This window comes from Equus quagga, chromosome 16 (assembly GCF_021613505.1).
Source record: "Equus quagga isolate Etosha38 chromosome 16, UCLA_HA_Equagga_1.0, whole genome shotgun sequence".
Lineage (NCBI taxonomy): Eukaryota > Metazoa > Chordata > Mammalia > Perissodactyla > Equidae > Equus > Equus quagga.
Window position 1 is genome coordinate 21153336 of NC_060282.1, and position 23889 is coordinate 21177224.

Genomic DNA, 23889 nt, shown 5'->3' on the forward strand with positions numbered 1-23889 from the left:
AAGCTATAGTCATAATGAAAATCATAGTGATAGCGACAATGAAAATGATAGTTAGAAGCCTAACATTTATTTCAAAGAACATTCTATGTTTTGTCAGTGCACAGTCAATTCGTTCATTCACTTATTCATCCATTCAACATATATGCAGTGAGGTCCTACTGTGTGCCAGGTACTGGGACAGATACAGAGAAGACTAAGATGCTGGTCTCAGGATGCTTAGTGTAATGGGATTTAAAGAATCAGTTGTAAAATAGCATGGGACCTCTGATGGAGAGGCATGCCCTACATGTTCCATCTCTTCAATCACCTCATCTCCCACTCTCCTCATGCACTGCCCCAGCCACATGGATCTTCTTTAATGAAGCTCCAACCTTATTCCTGACACTGGGTTTTTTGCACTAGTGGTTACCCCTGCCTGGAAGATTCTTTCTCCTGACCTTGGTTATTCAGCTCTAAGATGAAATGCTATCTCTTCAGAAACAACCTCCTTGACGACCTCCAGGCAAATTAGCCACCGAGAAATCAGATCATGCTGTTGCAATGATTGTACTAGGGTTTATTTATCACTATTTGATATTTATCTTCTTTGTTGTTTATTTCCTGCTTTTGCCTGCCTTTGCCAACAAGATATAAATTACAGAGAAAAGAGGTAACTTGTTTATTTTATTGTTGACATTCGTTTTATTCATGGCTGTATTCCCAGGACCTAAACAATGCTACGTATACAGAAGCAGTCAGTCAGTATTTTTTGAATGAACAAAATGAATGAAAGAGTCAATGTCTTGGATGCTAGGAGGAGCTGCCAACTCAGCATGAATGAGTAGAGGTGTGAGGGAACTGCCCTTGAAGGGATAGCTGAAGTCAGCCATGCCTTTTTTTCTCTGGTTATAAAGGTAGCATATTTTCAGTTAAAAAGGAAAAAAAGTAAAGAAATCACAAAAAAGGAAAAAAAATGAGAACATCTTGACATCATCAGTAATATTTGTTGCATATTCTCTCCTAGTTCTCTTTTCATTTGTTTCATGGATACTTTTGAACAAACCTGAATGACCCTTTCCATAGTTCTAGACCTTTTGGGGGCATAACTATTTTCTTACCTTTTCATTTTAAAGGTTGCTTGGTTCTTCATCATAATGGAGGTACTAGGATTTATCTATAACCAAATCTGTATTGTTGGACCTTTGAATGTTCCCATTTTTCTATTACAGACAGTATTGGACTAAACAGCCTCTCAGATAGACAATGTTTGCATGGAAATGTGAGAGTTTAAAGCAGAAGCAAAAGGATTCTGGTTTAAGTTCTAGATCCACTAGTTTCTTTTATCCATTTATTTATTTATCTTTTGGTGAGGAAGATTGGCCCTGAGCTAACATCTGTTCACAATCTCTCTCCTTTTGCTTGAAGAAGATTGTGCCAATCTTTCTCTATTTTCTATGTGAGATGCTGCCACAGCATGGCTTGATGAGTGGTGTGTAGGTCCATGCCCAGGATCCAAACCCATGAACCCAGGGCTGCTGAAGCAGAGTGCGTGAACTTAACCACTATGCCACCAGACTGGCCCTATCCATTTAAAGTTTTAAAAGTTTCCTCATCTGTAAAATGGGGAGGAATGCCCACCTCGTAGGGCTCTTGTGCAAATTAACTGATACAATGAAGGTAAAGCGCTCATCACAAAGTATGTGGCAAATAGCTGTCTTTGGTAATTTCCTTTGAATAAACTCCTGCTTTACAGTCGATCTTAAATGACAAAGAGACACTACTTAAAGAGATGAGTGAGAAGGAAACTTCAGATACAGGAAGCGAAGTTGAGAATAAGAAAAGTTTTTTTTTTTTTTTAAATTATGGAAGAACTATAGACCCACTACATCAGCCAGAAGCTTTAAACGACAAAAGTTATATGAACTCTGACCCTCACACTCTCAGATGGCAGCCCTGCTCATTGCTCTGCTCTGCATTGCCCCTGGAAATATGCTTTTCTGGGCATGTAGCAAGGTAGCAAGAGCAGGTTGATTCAGATAACGCTGGTGGTTGAAGCTGGGTAACTGGGAGGATAGAGAGATCTTTAACTAGCTAAAGAACCCAGGGAGGTGAGTTTTGCTTGATCCAACAAGAAGTTCAAATTTTAATAATATATAGTGGTATCTAGCAGCTTGTCCAGAAAAAAATGCCAGGGCTCAAGGTGTTGGTTTGAGTAAACAGTGTGGAGAATATTTGAGCCCTTGGCAGTAGACATCATCTAACTCAGTAAGAGCTGTTTTCTGTTTCCATTCTGATAAGAAATTGTAAGCTCATCTAAAAATATTCACTTTGCTTTCAACAGAAGCTGTCGCCTGGTGTCTGATTTAATTTGTAAATTAAAATTTTATTTTTATTTTCAATAAACAACTTATAAACACAAAAGTAATAGCAGAGTCACACATTGATAAGATCATGTTTATTTAGTGATGTCTGACAAGTAGAGAAGTAAAAAGAATATTTTAAAAAATGTATAACTTACATTTATATAAATACATTAAAGGAGAAAAGCTGAACACATATGGTGACATTAGAAGAATGTATACATTTAAGTTTGCAGCCTATCTGATAGCCTGACAAATTAGATACACGCAGATCTTGTTCGTGAGTTTGCATAATTATGGCCCAAGGATAAGTTTTGGGCATGTCTACAATAATCCTAGAGTCCCATAAAATTTGTCGTCTCTTGCCACCACGGTCATGTCGATTCCATCCTTCTTTTTTAAAATTCCACTACAAGCACATTTGGAAGTCATCAAAGGTTGTCATCGGGTGCTTTGGGCCTCAGTTTACTTATCAGTAAGATGAGAGGATCTCTGCTGATATGCTCTGCTTCTTCTGAATTAAAAAACTAGCCAGCCCCAGTGGCCTCCAGCAGGTACAAAAGGATGAGGGCTGCGAGGGTCTGGCCATCTCCGTATTAGGGGGAGTCTTCTGTTCAGCTTCTTTCTATTGGAAAGGAGTCAATCTGTCTGAAATGCTTATGACACCAGTCCACTTAATCAACAAACTCCATTACTGCAGATACCTCTAGTTTCCTAGTGAATAACTAAACAGAAAACTAAATCTTGAAACCTCTGGATTTCAAGTTGAGAGCTTTTTGTTTCCTCAGATCTCGGACTTGGAAGTTCAGAGTTGAGCTCCTCAAAGAGAGAGCTCAACAGAGAATCAAGTCAAACCTCAATATATGGTGAAATATTTGACATCTTCAGTAAGATCCTGGACTTCACTGCGTCATTCGTTACAGTGTCATTTTCTTGAAATTGCACAAGTGTATAACAAAATAAGATGGGTGGAATGCGCTACAGTCTACACAGTAAAACATATGTCTGCTTTCTTAAATTTGTAGAGATTTTCTTTTGGAATAAACACCACGGAAAAGTCAGCCATCCCTAAGCACTATCCTGAGCTTACCTTGATTCCAAGGTTACTGTTAATCATATCTTTCATTAAAAAAAGACAGATATAACTGACCTCATACGACCACAGAAAATACATAGGACTCAGGGGTGAAATAATAACTCTTCATCATTTTTCTTATATTCATTTGATGGTGGGCAGCTACAGTTTGCCTCTGTGGGTGTGCCTCTCGAGGGATACAGGTTACATCTTCCCTCTGCTGGTGTTCGGCTTTAACTCTTGGAGGAAGGCCTCGTTGTTATGAGGACAGTTGTTGTGACAGGTGCAGGTCCCGATGACCATCACTGGTTTCTTGATGATTTGCCCTGGGGCGCACTGGAACTCCACCTGGATGGTTTTGGTGTTGTGGGGGGTGCAGCACCGGCCATCACTGCAAACCCCACAGAACCTGGGCTTATAGGTATGCAGGCTCGTGCAGTTCTTGAACTGCAGGTGGATGGCTTTGAGTGACTTCGTGGTGCGGAGACACTTTTTCCCTTTCTAAGAAAGAAGAAAAGGAGTGATGCATGGAATGGCTATCGTTCCTCCAAGGGACCATTTTAAGGGAATGGAATAACTTGCAAGTTGCCCACCCAATATCCATTACTCTTTCTTCTTTGCTAACAAAACATTAATTTTGTTAGGCAATGTGGTCAGCTAAAAGAGTTTGCTTCCCTAGAATGTCTAGGAACTTGGATGGCCTTGTGACAAGGTTCTGGCCAATGACACATAAATCAAGGGATTCTGGGAAATCCTTCGCCCTTCAAAACAGGTATAGCTCTTTATTGCTTCCTGCATTCGTTTTCCTTCCTGTCTAGGAAGTGGAAACCAGACCTAATCATGCACAACCATCTTTTGACCTTGTGGTATTAAGCATGAGGGTGAAAGCCTATGTATTATAAACAAACCTATTTTTTCAAGCCACTACAACAGGCTTTGGTGTTATTTTTAGCCAAACGCATTCTCAGGTGTCATAAAGAGAAAGGGAATACATTTGTCACTATTGCAAGCCTACTAATGTTTCAAATATTTTTTAGACATTAACTCACTTAACGTTATTAATAACATTCACTCATACAAGAAACAATTATTAACATAAGGAACAATTGCCCAAGTTTTACAGATGAGTACGTGGAGGCTCCAAGGACAAAAATAATTAGAAATCATCTAGTAATTGAATTTGTCTGAGGCAAAGCCCATCCCTTCTATTATTCTATAACCTCAGGAAAGTCTAAGACAATAGAATTTAAGGTTATTTTCCATGAAGGCAGAGTAAGTGGGGAATTTATTTAATATTCCATTAGTAACGGTTGATGAGGAGCCCTAATATTGATAATTCAGCAAGGAATTGACTACATTTTTATTTCCCACTTAGATTTCTTCACCTACAAATTTGCCACACTTCTCCACTGCTTTCTACCTTCCTAGGCACAGTCCACAGCTTGTGGAATGAGGAGACACGGAATTTTCTTAAAGCAGTGTTCTCAAACTTTCGTGTGCATCAGAATCATCTAGAAAGTTTGGTAAAACACAGATTGCTGGGCCTTACACCAAGAGTTTCTGATTCAGTTGGTCTGATGTATGCCCCAGTAATTTGCATTTCTAAAAAGGCTTGGCTGCTGCTGCTAGTTTGGGGACTACCCTTTGAGGACTGTCTCACCTTTAAGAATCTCTTGGTGATAAGAAAGTAATAACTATTATGCTAGTATTTCCCTAGATTCCAAACAAATTTCTAGAATCTTTATGAAATATATTTACACTATAAATAAATATCTTAAATATAGTATCTCCCAATATTAAACAGGGTGCAAGTTACAAGAAAAAATACAAATTTTGGTAAAACAAACAATAGAAAAAGCAAAATTTTAGAGGCAACCCATGGAAAAGCCTTATTTAATAAAGGAGCTTCGGTATCCTTCACCATATTTAAGGGATTCTTGTTTCTTCCATTTTCTTTTCTTTCTTTTTTTTTTGTGAGGAAGATCTGCCATGAGCTAACATCTGTGCCAATCCTCCTCTACTTTGTATGTAGGACGCCTTCACAACAAGGCTGATGAGTGGAATAGAGCTGCACCTGGGATCTGAACCCGTGAACCCCAGGCCACTGAAGTGGAGTGTGCGGAACTTGAACCACTTGGCTATGGGGCCAGCCCCTCCTCCTTCTTCGTATTAATGTTTAGCATATATTCTTGCCAACATCCACAAAAAGATGCAAGGTCAGCAACACCTCCGTATGTGTATGGATACCTGTGTGTCTGTATGTACATGTAAGTGAGAGACAGATGGGGACAGAGACTGTTTCGTGGGTGCCCCTGCCTGACTATGTTACATGTGTGTTAGAATTCCCCTAAGTATCAAGAGGTGTGGCTTCTAGCATATAATTTTAGGCATAAAGTGTTTCTAGATGTTCTTTCTAAATTGGTGGAAGAAACATAAAATTAGGATGGACCTCAAAAAGTCATATAGCTGAGCTGCCATATAACTAATGCAACCACTAGACTCTTTCTTTTATCAATAAACAGAAATGATGCTTAATGTCAAGTAACGATGCCTAATGTTAACAGAGTAATCTATGCCCAGCACTTTGCAAATTCATTCTATTTAATCCTCATAAGAACGTTTAGGTCCTACCTCCACTGTAAATGGCCCCATTATATGGGGGAAGAAATTGAGGCTTAGAGGTTAAGAAAATTGCCCAGGATCCCACAGCTAGCTCACGTGGGAAGCCGGGATTTACAGCCAGGCTGTCTGGCTCCAGAGCTGCGTCCTTAAGCATTAGATGCTATGGCCTCAGCACAGAGATATGCAAATCTTTCATTGCTAGGGACTGTTTTATTTTGGCCTTAGGTTTGTACGAGGGTCCATATAATAGTTCAATTTGGGTAGTGCATTTATCTGATCCAGGGCTCTGCTAACAAGGCCTGTGATATCATCAGGAACCAATCAGAGCTTTGGATCTGCATGCCTTGCACTCAGCATTAACACTCTGAGTTGATATAATTCCAGCAAAAAAGGAAAGAAATGTGCTATTTTATTTGGCACATATTGTGTTATGCTGGCAAATGTACTACTCCCACTAGGCTTTTAAAAATACTGAAAATAATTCCCAGACATCCATTCATTTATTCATCAACAATTGTTTATCAGGCACAAAATATGTACCAGGTAGGATGTTAGGGACTGAGGGGTGAGCAAGGAGCTATGGTTCCTACTCCATTGCTTCCTGCAGATTGAAGGAGTGAAGGAAACTGGGCTCAGAAATGACCTCTCTAAAAGGAGCCAGTTTTCTCCAGGAACAGAATGGGACTTGCCAGACCATTCTCAATTGGGGACATTATTATAGTTGACTGGCCCCTCGCTCTTAACCTGTGGACTTGCTGTGAGCTGCTTGGGATATTTCAATCCATCAAAGAGAGAAAAAAGAAGGTAAACACTCACTTTAGGAACCTCTCTGCCTTTCCCCTGGGATTAACTCCTAGCAAGAGATGACCTCTGAGTCAACTAGAGTCACAGTGACTTTCCAAAGCCCAGGCCCGGATGAGGCCAGGCCACCGCGTCTGCGATGGGAGGCTACCTCTAGGCTCCTACCTTGTCTGTTGGTTGCTTGTGCTCTTGCTCACAGGGCCGCACCATGCACAGCCGAGTCTGTTTCACCATCTCACACTGTGGATTCCTGTTGGTGACCCGAGTGGAAAAACCCATGCCACAGCTCTTGGAACATGCACTCCATTCTGTGGTCTGTTCAATGCAGTTGACACTGGAGTCAGAGACTGCAACTCCTACAGTGGCTTCTGTCCTGTAGGCTATGGGATGTATAAATAAAGACAGCTGCATTGAGTAAAATGTGGGGATTGCAAAGCGGTTCTTTCAACCATCATTAGAAAGAGGGTCTCATTAAATTCTGTACCTATCAAACTCAGGTGCTCTCAGGGGACAGAACTGGATCTTTGTATTTACAAACCCCTAACAGGTAACACAGTGCCTAGCACATTGTAGGCCTTCAAGAAATCTTTGTGAAATGACTGTCCAACTTGTCCTTGAGAAGCTTAGGAGAGCTTGTCTTTAAGAAGCTTAGTAGTTTTAAGATTATAGAACAGTATGGCATCAACAACCATCCCATAAACTGTAGTGTCTTCAACATGTGATTTCTGTACAGAAAAAAGATCATGATAAAATTTTAATTGGATGAGTAAGTAGAACCACCCAAAATAGTGATGAAAGCTCTCTTCTGCCTTAGGGAGGTGGAAGGGGTTGTTTGGGTTATGCGATATAGACAATCACATAACCTTTGGTTACAATAAGTTCTGTGTCAACAGGTAATATGCACAGCTTGGGGCACACGGCAAGTTTTCTTCTCCTCTACATGGCAGTTTTCCTATCTGTAAGGCATGGCTGATAATTTCTGACCTCAGGAAAATGGTAAAGCTCTGTACACTGCCAGTATAAATAATCTGGCTGATTAATGGCTTCTAAAATATTCTCTACTGGCTCTTGAGGGTTTTTTTTTTTCTCAAAAAACTATTTCCTTTATAAGATAGAACAAAAAGAAAAGCAAACAAAGATCCTGAAGTGTCACTTGACCCTTCCTATAGCATCTGAAAAGGTGACATTTCTCTGTGACACCTATCTAGGGATGAGGCGCATTCCTTAGGGAGGCCGGCCTTGAGAGCTCACAGGTAGTGTGAGAACCCAGGGGAAAAAAAGAGTGACTTTTTACTTTTATTTTTGTAATGTTAATAAGGGTCAAGTCGGATGGACTAAAATATAAACAGTAGTCATTCACTAAGACAAAATCAGTCCCATGGCTCAAAAGAACCACTGAATCTGGCAGGTTCTCTTTAGGAGAAACTGTGTGCGTACTTCAGTAACCTGGCTAGGATTCTAACAAGTGATGTGTTTGATCTCACTGGGCAATCTGGAATCCACAGCTGAGTGGCCAGAAACCGAGGCCAGTTTCTCATTGCAAATCCAAAGGAGCTCAGGAGCTTCCTGCCTGCATTTAGTCTGTGCTGTGACCCCCCTTCAGGGACCCTGAGTTTCTCACCTGGAAGGGCGAGGAGGTCCCCTAAGTCTCCCTTCTCAGCTGAGTCACAGATCCACTTTTCACAGCACTCCCCGGGCACTTCCACTTTTCTGGGAGCCGGGCAGTCAGGCTGGGGCAGTAGCAGGTCCTCTTCACAGCGGGGTATGCAGCCAATCTGCCCGTCTCTGCAGGTGCACTGGTATTTGCAGCTTGGCTGGAAGGTCTCTCCACTTTGGTAAATGACCCCATCGAACACACAGTTGTCTCCTTCTACCGCTAGAATATTGGGGAAGCAGGGCAGAGAGGGAAGGGGAGAGAGAAAAACAAGAACACAATACATTGGAGAAGCTATATAGGATTTGCAGCATATGTTCTAAACCCCAAAGCCTTCCTTTTCTGGTTGGGGAGATCTTGTTTCTTCTCCATCCCCAGTAGAGAGATGTCCTCACGGAGGCCTCCCAGAGCAAGAAGAAGCCTTTGAGACCACCCAGTCCTGCCACTCATGATATGGATGAGAAAAAGTGCAGAATTGAGAAATGACACTCCCAGGGTCCCACAGCTGTTGTTCCCAATGATAAAGTCATTTTTGCAAGAACCTCCTTAGATTTAGATTCTCCTACTCCAGCAGCTTAGAAATAAAAAGAAAAAAGTGCACCTCATAGTCTTCAAATGGGTGAACTGGTCAAATTGGGAAGGGCGTTAGGATTCCTTGGCATTCCAGCACAATAAATCATCAGAGCTTAGAAAGGAAAGTAGGCTGCTATTCGAATCCCTCTTATCCAGGGAGGCAGGGACAGCCTCCCTGCAAACGGTGCACCACGTGGAAAACGGATCCCTATTGATGAAGTTTCACCAGCTTGGATTGGCTGGTTGCCTGCACTTTATTTTACTCTCAGCCCAGACATGGTTTCCACAGTGGTCCCAGGAGACTAGTGGTTGCTTTGGCTCAAATGGGACAATTACAGGTGTGAAAACAAACCCGCTGGGGCGCAGTGGGGGAACTGTGAGCGCCTGAGTGAGCCCAAGCTTCCATCACTCCTAAACGTCCCCCTGGAAATGCCCAAAGGAAATGACTTCACTTTGCTCTGCTCCCGGTCTATCTAGCTTCTTCTCTAGGGAGGCAAGTGATGAATGTTTCTCACCTCCGCGGACAGGTTTCCTCTCTGGCTTCTGGTCCTCCCCAAAGCCCCAAACGCCCCTAGACCGTGCCTGGCACACAGGAAGCGCTCCATAAACATCACCTACTGCATCCTCATTATTATTATTTGCACATCACCCTCGGGAATGGGGGAGGAAAAGGAGAGGAAAGAGGAAGCAGCCCCAGCCGCGGGAGAAGAGGTGAGCGGCGGCCGGGCAGGATTACCCATGCAGATGCCCGTTTGGGCGCTGGGGTCCGCTCTGCGGTCGCAGAAGAGGCCGTTGCTCTCCTCGCACGGCTCCATCTCGGAGCAGCTCTCGCCGCGCTGGCGGGCGCACACCAGACAGCAGGAGCAGTCGTCCAGCACCGCTCTCACCCCAGGGGCGCAGGTCGGCGGCGTCTTGGAGCACTGGGCCGGACACGGGGTGGGGCAGCTCTGAGTCGCAGCGACCTGGGGGCGGGCGAGACATGACGGAGAAACCTCTCAGCAGAGACCATCGAAGCAGAGGACCGAGCGGGGACCGAGCAGGGACCGCCCAGGAGGGCAAAGTCTCCAGGGGGTTGCACCACTCACCTGTCCCAGGAGATGGAGGAGCAGGAAAGCCAGGCAAAGGCACCGCTTGGGCAGACAGGGACTCATGCTCTGCGCACTCTGCATGCTCAGGCTTTTTCCTCCCGCTTTCACAAAACGAGACTTCCTCCGCTGGAGTTTGGCTCTGCACGCCTGTCCTCCCCAGCGCCACCGGCGCAGGTTTTATAGCGCGCTCCAGGGACGCGCACTAGCCGGTTGGCTGCAGCGCAGGGAGGAGGGGGGATGGGCTGGTGGGTGGGGAATGGAACGAACCCCGGGGTTGTCATGGCAATTGGCCGTGGGTGCTGCTCTCCTTAGGGCGCGGCCCCGGGGCCTGCGTGTGCCTGTGTGTGGCGACTGGCTTTTCCCAGAGCCCAGGGAGGGGCTGGGTGGAGTCCCGGGGCTGGGACCCAGGGCTCGCTCGAGCGCGTGGGAAGGAAACGCCCGTTTCCTCCTGGAAGCTGCTTCCCTTTCCCCCAGGACTAAGACGCCGCCGCTCCCCACCATACTTCGCCCGGCCGTTCCAAGCAGGGCTGCGAATGTAGGGCTGTCCTAGAAGGATGCCTGAAGTTTGGGGCCATCTGTGGGGGGTTGGCAAGAGGCCCAAGGGTTTAGTCATAAGGGAAGCACATGCAATTTTGTCACTGGTTAGGGCACTCTTTGAATGTGTTGAAAGGGGGAAGGGCAAAAAGGGAGGAAAACAGAAAGAAGAAAGTTAGACAGTGGGGGGAAGAAGCTCAAAAGAAAAGGAAAGAATCGCAATGTTAGGATGGGGGTTGCTGTTGGCCAAACCGCAAAGTCCTTGTGAGTAATCATTGTAGGCTCCGCTGATTCTTAAACCCACAGTTCTGCAGGTTTGGTAGAAATAAGAGTAAAACATAATAAAATAAAAATACAAGAGCCTGAGGTAAATGAAACCTTTCTTCCTGGTTGAGAAAGGCCTTCCCACACCTGTTGTATCATGCCTAATGTAAAACAGCACTTCTCAAAATCCAAGAGCAGTGAGGTTATAAGGCAGGTCCAGCACGGCCGCCGTCGGAACCTCAGTGAATCAGGAAAGGAGTGAGGTAAGCATTTGCTTTATTTGGCTGATCCTTGAGCAAATCAAATCCCTCTGTCGCCTGGCCTTTGCTTTGCTGTGAAGCGCTTGTCATCTCTCATGAGAAGGAGAGCAGTTTTACTGCTCCAAAGGTGACGTTGCCTGATGGATTTAAACAGAAATTTCTCCCCTATACTTCAACTTTGCTGCTGCCTCTGGGATCACTATGCCCAGCTCCTTTGAGGATAACCGCGTTGGAAAGACACTTTATAAGAAAAAATATACAGGCTTGTGATGTAACTCTAGACTAAAAAGAAACAAATTTCCTCTACATCATCCATCTCCAGCATGAATCAAAGGCAGCTTGTGTAAGGGGCCAGACCTGCCCCTGTCACACGTGCCCCCCGATGATGAAGTCATCTCAAGTCCCATCATAGTTCTCTGAGCACTGGGAACTCCTATGACGTACTTCCAAGTCTCCAATAATTCTGCTTTCTTTGAGATAAACCGGACTAAGCAGTACTCGAGGCTTGACAAGAGACTGAACAGTTAACTTGTGCCGTGTCCGGGATACTCATGTACTCTCCAAGTTGACGGGCTTCGTGGGTCGTCTTGCCTAGTGATGCTTCCACGTGGCTGTACATCAGAATCAACCAGGGTGTATTTCTTAAAAATATAGATTCTTGGACCCCACTCTTGACTCACTCAGTTGGATTCTCTGGTGAGGGCTCTTGGTAGACCTCATGTTAATGTATTTTGAGATGGGAGCTGGCTCTGGGAAACCTAGATATGGAACAACTAGAAGCACAGCTAATGGGGAGGCAAGAATATTGGCCAAGTTTTCCAAGTCTCAAGAGACGGAACCAGGAGAAATGGGCAGTATTGAGGTTGGGCTGACTCTTCTTGGAAAGGGAGCGGATGAGAGGAGAAATGTAACTTCAAGATAAGAATGTAAATGTCAACAAGTCGCTGCTGTTGTGAGGGGCTACTCAGGCCTCTTGATTGCAAATGATAAAAACCAAACTGGAACTAGTTTCGTGGAGAAGACTTTATTGGAAGGATGCTGTGGTGACTGACATAGTAACAGAATGGAAATGGTGATGCCTCAGAGGCAACTAGGATCAGGGCCCTGGAGCTAGCAGAGCTCCATCTCTCTGTCTATCTTCATTGCCTCTCTGTGTTGGTTTTAGTCTGTTCCACCACGAACCAGCTTCTTCCATATAAGGGAAGTGTCATCCTTGAATTTTCCCTAAACTCTTACATTATGGTCTTATCTCCACAAAAGGAATGTCCCTCTCCCTTAGGTTCAATTTGAAAAATTCCAGGAAAGGAGCTGGATGAGCTCACCCTGGGCCAACTGAAGGAGACAAAAAAGGTGAGGTATGAGGATTAGCTAACACCACATCGTTGGAGTGGGGAGGAAAGATAGTTCTCTAGGAAAGATAGAGTTTTATTTTAAGAAGGAAGCAAGCTTGAGAAGCCTAACAGTGCGTATTCACCCTATCATCTGCTATAAAAGCTCCTGGATAAGGATCTCCACGTGAAACAATTGGAAACTGAGAGTGAAGCCATCTGATGGTAACCATGTCAGGGTCATACTTTGCCGCCTCCAGGACATCTTCCGTTGATTCTTCCACGCTGGGATAGATTTCCTCTCAGTAGGTCTGGCACCCCTTGCTTTCCTCTTATATCTAACTCCTTGAATAATAATGATGTGTCTATGTCTATGTCTGTCTCCCTCTCCTGCCTGGGAGCCCTTGAGGACAGGGAGCATGTCATATTTGCCATAACACCCCCAGCTCCTACTTCAGGGACAGACAAGAGGTAGTTGTTCTTGGCGCTTTTGAGATACTGCAAACCTCATTTTAAGTTTTACCACTTATCACTGCTCTGCATAGGATGAGGTAAGAAAGAACTGGATGCTGTTTGTTCCTCAGCAGCAGTAGAGGCTAGATTGGTCCTATTAGCCATCACCCATCTGCCTCTGACATACACCTTCTCTCAGTCTTTCCTGGCACCAAGAGTCTAGAGGACAACGAACAGGCTGATGACCTTCTCCTGTTTGAAATAAACTGTGTGTCATTGAGGTCTCTGGGGAAGTCAGGGGATTCCGTATTAGAGACTTTTCATAAGTTGTTGTTCTTGGCTTCCACCCAAGATGGCAACTCCACTAGGTTAAGAGGTGCAAGGATTTTGGTCGATTCACTTTTTTGGGGGTGTGTGAGGAAAATTGTCCCTGAACCAACATCCATGCTGGTCCTCCTCCACTTTGCATGTGGGACACCGCCACAGCATGGCCTGAAGAGTGGTATGCAGACCCATGTCTGGGATCTGAACCCGCAAAGTCTGAGCCACCGAAGTGGAGTATGTGAACCCAACCCCTGTGCCACTGGGCGGGCCCTGGGTGGATTCACTTTTCCTTTCATTTCTTCCTCTTCTCCCTTTCCCTTGCCCTAGATGTGGCAGCAGAGACTCATTTCTCCCTGTCTAGCTCAGATAGGCTGTTAATTGATTTATATTCTTATTACTTATTAGTCAATACTCCTACCCAGAATACATTCAGAGAACTTCCTACATTTTGTAAAGGTAAAATTTTATAAAGATTTCCATCGTTGTTGTTTTATCTTTTTCAGTATTATAAAATATTTTAAAAATATATTGGCACTGACTTCTGTAGCAGACAAGAGAAATATAAGGCACAGAGCCTCATATTAAAAATAAAATAAAAGCACGGTGACGATGATGTTATCACTTCCAGGATAACTCAGTCCCTCTCCTTTCGTCAGTGATTACATTCTCTGTAAACTCATAGACATTCATTGTGTCTTCATTCAGTCATTGTTTAGCCAAGCCACATGTACTTAGTTCCCGTAATGTGCCTCATAAATCAACCTCACAGCTCCTTAATTGTTTTGTTGCTCTTTTCTGAATTTCCTTCATATGTTCCTTTTTTGGGGCCCCGGGGAGTTGGTAGGACACAAGGTAATTCCCATTATATATTACGCAGGCCAGCCCTACATGGTGTCCAGTTATATGGCTAATTTCAACCACACCCTCTTGCTTTTCTGACAGACCTCTTGACTTGCTTTTCCAGAAACAGTGGGAGGCAGAGAAGAAGTGGTGATGGGAGGTGAAACATTAAATATGTAATGTTTAGTGTTATCCCCTTTAGAAACATCTTCCTATTGCCCACATTTTTAAAATTTATTTTTCAGTGCCTTTCTTAAAGAAATGAAAACTTGAAGAGATTAAGTAAAAAGAAATTCAAGCTAGAAATTAGCTAGAAATATGAGAAATAATTTCTCTCACTGCTAAATGACCTCCTTATAGGGAAATGGGCTCTTGGGAATCAGTAATGTTTTAAAAAGTATTTTGAACTGGAATGGAGTCTATCAAGCTTATATACGTGTCACGTTCCCAGCCCCCAAGTATCAGCACTGCCCATCCCCATGCCTAGCTGGAGAAAGAGGCCCCAGGCAGTTTCTTCTGTGTGACTTCTCTGTGGCTTGTAACAGCTGAGTAGAGTGAAACTGGTTCTGCTCCATGACCTTTAGAGCAGGAATTGGTGTCAGAGACAAAGGCACATGCACATGGACTGGACATCAGGTTAGGCAATAGCCTCACAGGAGTGCTCCATATTGGATGATAGTGGAGCCAACATATAGATTCTGGTGGCCAAGTGAACAAAAAGAAGGGAAGTGGTGTCCCTTGAGTACAGGCAAGGTCCTGAATAACTTCAGTGGCTGCTCCTAGAGAAGGAAAACGATTGGATTCTTCTTTGGGAGAGTCTCTACTCCGAAATGATATCTCAGAGCCTAAAAACCTTACACAGACTTTCTCCCAATTTCTGAATTCTCAGCAGCAGATAATGTAGACTTTTAGGAGAGACATGACACAGAACTGTGTTGTGCTTGACAATGTGAATGTTCATAATGTCCAATTCATTTCTTGATAATTATTATGTACTTCATGGCTTGAGTCCAAGATGCATAAGATATTTTGCATTTTCAAGAATTTTAGGGGCTGGCCCCGTGGCCGAGCGGTTAAGTTCGCGCGCTCTGCTGCAGGCGGCCCAGTGTTTCGTTGGTTCGAATCCTGGGCGCTGACATGGCACTGCTCATCAAACCACGCTGAGGCAGCGTCCCACATGCCACAACTAGAAGGACCCACAACGAAGAATATGCAACTATGTACCGGGGGGCTTTGGGGAGGAAAAGGAAAAATATGAAATCTTTATAAAAAAAAAAAAAAGGAAAGAATTTTATAAGCGAACAGGAAAAGTAAAGAATAACTACCACATAAGGCAGAATGTGATAATTCCTGTAAATAAACATAGGCAAAGTAACATAGGAGCCTTAAGGAGGATGAAATTAATTTCTTTGCTGTGAGAACACGGGTTTAGTGGAGGCTGGGGAGGGAGTGTTGGGAAAACTATAATTTCATGTTCATTGTTTGTCTTTTCACTAAACCATGTTGCCTTGAAGACTAAATGACATTGGATTGGATAAAGTATGGATAGGATTTTGAAACTGGGAGATGTGGGTTGAACAGAACCAGTGGAACAAAGTCGTGAGGATGGGAAAATTCAGGATTTGTTCAGGAAATGAAGAGTAGTTCAATTTGCCTGGATCAGAGAAAGGTAATGGGAAATGAGGTTGGAAAAGTAGACTGCAGCCACCGACTCCTGGAAGAGTCTCAATGCCAAACTGTAGAGTTACGTTTTTTTTTTTTGGATGTGTCATTTATCTCTATCACCCATCTATCCATCTGTCTGTCTATCTATCTGTCTATCTATCTATCTATCTATCTATCTATCTATCTATCTATCATCTAGCTACCTACATATCAGTAAGGAATTGCATGGTTAGGGCTATATTCAGGAACATTATTCTTCAAGATTTTGTGCTTGATTATTGGAGGAGGTGAACAGAAGTAAGTATTGCAGTTAAGACGTTTTTGTAGCAGTTCAGGTAGAGATATGAGGACTCAAAGTAGCAGAGTGGCAATGGGAATGGAAAAAGGAGGTTGGAGGTAAGAGGTGAGTTGCCTTCGATGGAGCGCTGGCTGACTGTGGAAGGCCAGGGTAGTGAAGATATAAGTACGATCTCAGGTTTTGACCCTAGATAACTAAGTGGCTTGTGATAGTATTTTGGTGGAAGCCAAATAGCTTCTGTGATGAAATGCTGCTATCAACAGACGGCCTGGGCTCAAATCCTTAGATCTTAGACTGACCAGTCTGTGCCTCAGTTTCTTTCTCTGTCTGTAGGCTAGGAATGATAATAATTGTTCTTTCTTTCTAGGATTGTTGGTAGGATAATATGCTGATACTTGGAAAGCCCTGAAGCCCTTCTCAACAGGATTCTGTGAGAGAATTAAGCCCTAACACCCTGAGGCATTCATTTTGATGGATTAACTTTTCTGCATCTTGAATAGTGCATGTAACACATCATGGGGAACCACGGGGCATCTCAGAAAGAAGAAATTAGGAGAGGCTTATTATAAGATCTGGGCTTGGGTTAGCTGACAGGACAATTCAAGGAAGTTGGATTCTGTTCTGGATCTGATGCTGACAGGAAGCAGAGGCAATTCCATGATTGGTTATCTTAATAATCTTTATTGCAAGGTGGGATGAACAAAGCACAGATAGAATTGCTTTTGGAGAAGAAATGATAGTTGCTCATGTTAGCTGGGTCAGGGGAACTCGGTCATTTTTGTGGTTGCACAGTGTCTTCATTTTTATTTCTGTCACACATCATTATAAAGTGGTCTTGTTATGGAGAGTCCCCATTGGATGCTGATATTCTGTGAAATTCACAGCAGAGGAAATTCACAGCTTAGCTAGTAGCAACAGATATCAGTAGTCAGGGCTGGTTTTTTCTTTTTTACTACTTCCTGTAAATAGCTTTGATTCTTTCTTTGACATTAGTAGAAATAGAATTATCAAAGTAAAGGTTTGAGTAATTTATGAGTTTGGAGACAAATGATCAATTTGGTTTCTAGGAGTTTGTATCAATTTACTCTTCTACTAGCAGTGTAGGATAGTGGGATAAATGTTGGACAATTTCCAGAAAGCCAGTACCTTCAGTTGTTGAGGTGATTTGTTAGAGAGCCTACCTGGTTCTCTTTCATTAGGTTTTACTGCTGAATGGTCATATGAGGAGGGGTCATTCACAGTCTTCCCTTTCCACATGCTCTCCCCTTCTTCCCCCAGTAGAAGACCTCTTTCCTTCTCATTGACTGGGATCAATAACTCCGGCCAATACTGGGATCCACTTTTTTCTTGTTACCCAGTCCTGGACATTTTCTCATCCTCTTGTCACTAATCATGAATTGATATAGTTCCTTCCTTCAAGTCATCTTTCCCCCAGGTTAAATGGACAATAAAATGTCACTAATCAAACTTCTCTTTTCCATTGTCTTTGCGGTCTCTCCAATGTGGAGGTGCACTTTCAGAAGAATCCCTTCTTGCTGGTGCTAACCTGTGTGTACCAGGTCATCTGTAGACCAACAGAACAGGGGCTCTCAAATATTTTTGACAAGACACTCAGTAAGAAATATTGAGATTTTACATCACGAACAAATATGTGTAAATGCATGTTCACATACATACACATATCAGCCCCTACATTTATATAAATACATATCACACATACATAACTGTATAATTGGAACAAAAGTATCACAAAACAAACATGTCTTTACTACATGCCTTGTGTTTAGATATTTGATGTTCTAGTCTTTTTCCTTTAAGAAATGCTTGTCATGACACCCTTAATTAATGTTTTGAACTTCTTAGTGATAGAGGAATGTCTCCTTGGTTAGGGGTCAGTGAGTGCTAACGTAGAATAAATTCATTCCTGCATTCATATTTTCTCCATCTTAGAATTTTTTCCTTTTTGTTGTACCAAGAAATTTCAACTGGTTTGGTACAGTGCAGCCCTGAGTCCAGATATTCATTACTCACTCCCAGCTGCCTAAGCTGGAACATGGAATTCAGAATCTCAGGTAAATTTAACCATAAATGTAAATTCAGTCTGATGTAAAATGATGCCTCCTTGCTCCTTAATTGGATACCGTCTGCATCCATTCTCATAAATATGGTTCTATATTTTTGCCCAAAGTTTGATAATTATTTTACTAATTGTAAATCTATGCCTCCTTCTTCTGGATTTGGCTTCTCATCCCATATATGCTGGGATCTGACTCTGAGGAATGGGGGATTAAGGCGGGAAGAGAACTGGACACCTGGGCAGGTTAGACTCTGAGATAGGAGAGGAAGCCTGCTTTTCAGTGAGAGAGGAAACGTTCTTATTGGACAAGGAAGGGGGAGTTGGTGTTCTCAGAGAGGTTTGTAGCCCCTAAGCTCCCGAGTCTTCTCGTTTCCAATTCCACTCAGCAGCATCCAGCACTTTTCTTATCTCCAAAATACAGCTGAGGTTCTGATATTGGCTCCACTGATGTTCCTTCACTGAGAAAAGATTGGGTTTTGTTTTGGTTATCTCAGTCTTGCAGCTGAAAGAGGTGAGATTCTTTTAGCTCTAACTGTTAAGAGATTGCCCCTTTCATCTTCTGCTATCCCTTCCATACTACACAAAATGGGAACTTTCTTCCAAAATAGATAGGAAGGTTCAATATTGAATAGACCAATACCTATTGTCTATATACTATGAATAATTTTCTGATTTGTCATTTACCTTTAAATTTCATGATGTGATTTTTGATGTACAGAATTTAAAAAATTCATTGATGTTCCCTTTGTGTTTTTTAATTCCAGTAGTTATTTTAATTATTTTTTTAGAATGTAAATCTTTCTGGGCTGGCCCTGTAGCCTAGTGGTTAAGTTCTGCACCCTCCGCTTGGGCAGCTTGGGTTCGCAGGTTCAGATCCCAGGTGCGGATCTACACCACTTATCAGCCATAGTGAGGTGGTGAGCCACATATAAAGTAGAGGAAATTGGCACAGATGTTAGCTCAGGGCTAATCTTCCACAAGCAAAAAAACAAAAACAAAAACAAAAACAAAAAAACTTTCAACTGAAAATTTTATGGCTTTTTAAAGTTCATTTTTATGAAATAAAATTGTGCTCAATCTAAAAATGTCAACAGGTGCTATGTAATTGTAAGGAAAAATAGTCTTCTGCCTTATACTTCCTCAATGTTAATTTTCATTCCTTATACTCAAACATTTAAAAATTTTTAGCTGTATTTATCTGTAAGTATTTGCCCATGTGTCTTTCAATATCATACTCTCATATGTAGCTTATATTGCTACTTTTTGCTTTTTAAAATTTGCACACTATCCATTGACTTTCTTCTTTGGAAAATAAGGGTTTAGTTTTATTACATCACAATTACACATACTCCCATGCTTTCCTCTCCCCCACAGACTTCCTCTTTTCCCATTTTTCCAATTTCCATCACAATTTTTGTTTAAATAAATACTGTTTACATTATTTGACTATGTTAATATGAGTTACAGTTGACAATGTACTATAACTACATTTCCTTTCTTATAAAACTCTGTTTTTCCTGGAGGTACTAACCGCTTCATCTTTTTAATTTATTTTTCTTTGTACTCACTAGTAATTAAGCTTCAAGTTTAATGACCAAATTGTAACATTTCTCAAAAAAAAAACTGCCAAGAACTTCAGATAAACTACCAGTTTCCTTCTTTCCTCTTGGTTACGTCTTACCTGGGGCTCTGCAACCTCTTATTCCAAATTGGAGTGGTATTTCCAAGTCTGCTTATTAATTGTTGTACTGAGACCTCTCTCCATCTGGGACTTCCCTTAGTTACATCGCTGCGTTGGACCTTCTGTTTTGCACATCCCAGGTATTACTTTTTCTTAGTTTACTCCCTATAGTTTTGCCTTTTCTAGACTATCTCCTACAGTACATGTCTTATAAAGGATGCATGCAAACTAAACTTTTTGAGACCATGCATATCTTAAAATGTCCATAATTTACTCTTATTCTTCATTGGTAATTTAGCTGTGCATATGAGGCTATATTGGAAATTATTTACCCTCTGCATTTGGGAAGGCACCTATGCTCACCACTATACCACCTCTGCATTTTGAAGCCATTTCTCTATTGTCTTCCAGGTTCCAGTGTTGCTCCTGAGAAATTCAGTGACATTTTGATTCCTAACTTTTTGTATGTGATGTGTTATCTTTCCTTTCTGAAAGTTTTTAGAAATTTGTCTTAAACCTTAGGTTGCTAAAACTTCCTGAAGTCATGGGTTGCTTGGTCTGTCTGTCTGTCTGTCTGTCTATCTATCTATCTATCTATCTGTCTATCTATCTATCTATCTACCTAACTACCTTGTTCCGCTTGTTGTACTTCGGGCATTTAGTTTACTGTCAATTTAGGAATATTTTCGTGTATTATTTGGTGATTTTCTTTCCTTCATCTTCTCCTAGACTAGTGATCAATTGTTTAGAGTACTTTCCAGTCTATTTTTCATTTCAGTATTTTTATTCTACTTTCTAGAAAGACAATACTCTGATTTCACATACCAAATTTTTACAGAATCTTTAAAAGACAGATTTATTGAGGTATAATATATACAGTAAAAGTTGCTCTTTTTAGTGTGCAATTCCACACCTTTTGACAAAAGTTCTGTGATCGTTGCTATAATCAAGATATAGAGTAGTTCCATCACACTCAAAAATTCTTTCATGCTCCTTTATAGTCAGCCTCTTCTTCCACTCGCAGCCTCTGAAAACCAACGCATGATCTCTCAACTTCTGGTCTGTTTTATGTTCCTATAATTTTGTCTTTTCCTGAATATCATATAAATGGTTTACTTTTTGGAATCTTAACTAAGGTGGCTGCTTTTTGTATTCTGTACCAAAGTTTTAGTTGCAGTCAGTGGGAGAGATAGGCTGATAGGCTTTCTCCATATTGGCTATTTTTTTTTCTGCATTTATCGAAATGATCGTGTAATTTTTCTTCTTTAATCTGTTGATATGGTGAGTTATATTGATTGATTTTCAAATGTTGAATCAGCCTTGCATTTGGAGATAAACGCCATCTGGTCATGATTTATTACACTTTGCTGGATTCAATTTATCAGTTTCTGTTGAGGATTTTCGTAAGTATATTCATGAGAAGTATTGGTCTGTATTTTTCTTATGTCTAGTTTAATTCTTTTTATCCTCTTGGGATCAGGATAATGCTGACTTCAGAAAATGAGTTGCAAAGTATTCTCTCCTACTCTATTTTCTGGAAAAGTATAGTATTATTATTTCTTCCTAAGTGTTTGGTAGAATTCACCAGTGAAGCCACCTGGTCTTGGAGTTTTCTTTGTGGGAAGATTTTAAACTACAAATTTAATGTTTTTTATTAGATGTAGGAATATTTAGGTTATTTATTTTTTCAGTGAGCATTGGTAGTTTCTGTCTTTCAAGGAATTTGTTCATTTCATATAAGTTGTTGAATTTGTGGGCATAATGTTGTTCATAATATTCTCTTACTATCCTTTTAACAACTCTAGGATCTGTAGTAATGCCTCCTTTTTCATTTCTGATATAGGTAGTTTGTTTCTTCTCCATTTATTGATCATTCTGTTTAGAAGTTTATTGATTTGATTAGTGTTTTCAAAGAACTAGCTTTTGGATTCATTATTTTCTGTATTCTTTTTTTCTGTTTTAAATTTCATTCATTTCTGTTCTTTATTATTCTTTCCGTCTGCCTGCTTTGGGTTTAATTTGATCTTCGACTTCTAGTTTCTTAAGGAAGCTTAAATTTTTTTATTTGAGACCTTTCTTGTTTTCTAATATAAGCATTTAATGCTATGTATTTTCCTCTAAGCACTCATTTAGCTGAATCCCACAAACTTTGATAGGTTGTGTTTTCATTTTTATTCAATTCGAAATGTCTTCTAATTTCTCTTGTGATTCCTGCTTTGACCTATGAGTTATTTAGAAGTATGCTGTTTAATTTTGAAATGTTTGAGGATGTTCCAGATAGCTGTTATTTATTTGTAGTTTAATTCTGTTATGGTCACAGAATATAGTTTGTATAATTTCAATTATTTCAAAGTTGGTGAGGTTTGTTTAATGGCTCAAAATATGGTCTATCTTGGTGAATGTTTTGTGTGCACTTGAAAAAAATGCTTACTCATTTCCAATATGGAAGTAATTATTGAATTGCCTCAAGGGATTTTTATGAGGATTAAATGAGGTAATACTTATAAGTGTCTAGGAGAGTCTGACTTATGGGAAGCACTTGAAAAAATGTTAACCACTTTTATTGTTGTAGTTGTTTTTTTTCTCCACCCAAGAACACAATATTATTTAATTTCCTTTTTTTTAAGTCCCTTTGTAAGGTTAACATTTTCCTCATATAAACACTGCTTTTTGCATCATAACTTTGTTCTAAAGTATTCTGTTGTTTTAACAATATTTTTTAAAACATTATTTGTTATATATTTGACATATGATTATTTTACTGAAATTTATCATCAGTTCTAATTTCTTTCATACATTTAATTATTTTGCAGTTTTAGTCAGACAATCGTAAGAGCTACAAATATTAATAACTTGTATCTGATATTTTTTAGACATTTTATTTCTCATTTCTCTTTCTTGTTTTATTGCATTGCTCCAAACTTCCAAAATAATGGTAATTATTGTGATAGTGGCAGATATATTTGTCTTCTTCCTGACTTTCATGATGATTCCTCTAGCATTTTACCAATGTGTCTTGTTAACTATTTGCTTGAAGAAAACTTTTAAAATCAATAATATTTAGTGAATTTTACTGAATAAATTCTTAGGATTCTGTTCTGTAGCTATGTAGAGGTTATGTAGACTTTTTTCATTGAACTGTTTATATTGTATATAATATGGATAGATTTCTTAATATTAAATCATCCTGTGTTTTCAGAAAAAGCTGAGTTGGATATAGTGTATATAGGTAAGTTAATTTATTAATTTTTATTTAGGATTTGTGTGTTCATATTCATAAATGAAATGAGTTTATAGTTTTTTTCTTTTAAGTGTTGTTAGGATTTGATGCTAGTTTACTAAAATGAATTAGAAAGCTCTCCTCTTTTTGCTTGTATTGGAAGAGTTTATTTTTCAAAGGGATCGTTTGTTTCTCTAGAGTTTAAAGAAGTCATAATTTTTGTAAATATTTCATAGAAATTTGAAACAGTTTACTTTTATGGTTATAATATTGTATATATGTATATGTATTTACCTAACATTATTACTTATATTATTACACTCTTCTAGATCAACAATTTTTCACATATTTAATTTATTTCTGACAAAGGGTTATGCCGATATTTTTCATGAAATTAATTTACATTCACATGCTGCATAACGATGTTTTCGTCAATGACGAGCTGTGTATATGACCGTGGTTCCATAAGATTAGTACCATATAACCTAGGTGTGGAGTAGGCTATACCGTCTAGGTTTGTGTAAGTACACTCTATAATATTTGCACAATGATGAAATTGCCTAATGATGCATTTCTCAGACTATGTCCCTGTTGTTTAGTGATGCATGACTGTACTTGTATTCTTTGTGTTTTTATGACCATTTTTTAAACATATTAAAGGTATAGAGTACATGAATTCTTTTCTTCACAATAAATTACAAGTTTTTTTCTATATAAAGTACTTCCTATTGTATGCTTAAATAATTTTCCTTGGATTCTATTTTGTCTGATATAAATGTTTCAACTCCAACTT

The 23889-nt window shown here is 40.6% G+C and overlaps 1 protein-coding gene across 1 annotated transcript; it reads right to left on the reverse strand.

Moving 5' to 3' along the window:
• Positions 1-2415: 2415 nt before the first annotated feature.
• Positions 2416-10354, reverse strand: CCN3 (cellular communication network factor 3). The gene is made up of 5 exons (XM_046642139.1): positions 10150-10354; positions 9801-10026; positions 8459-8713; positions 7003-7217; positions 2416-3915 (listed from the first exon to the last, which is right to left on the reverse strand). The coding sequence occupies exons 1-5, from the start codon at positions 10231-10233 to the stop codon at positions 3619-3621; spliced, it is 1077 nt and encodes a 358-aa protein (XP_046498095.1). The 5' UTR covers positions 10234-10354; the 3' UTR covers positions 2416-3618.
• Positions 10355-23889: the final 13535 nt, after the last annotated feature.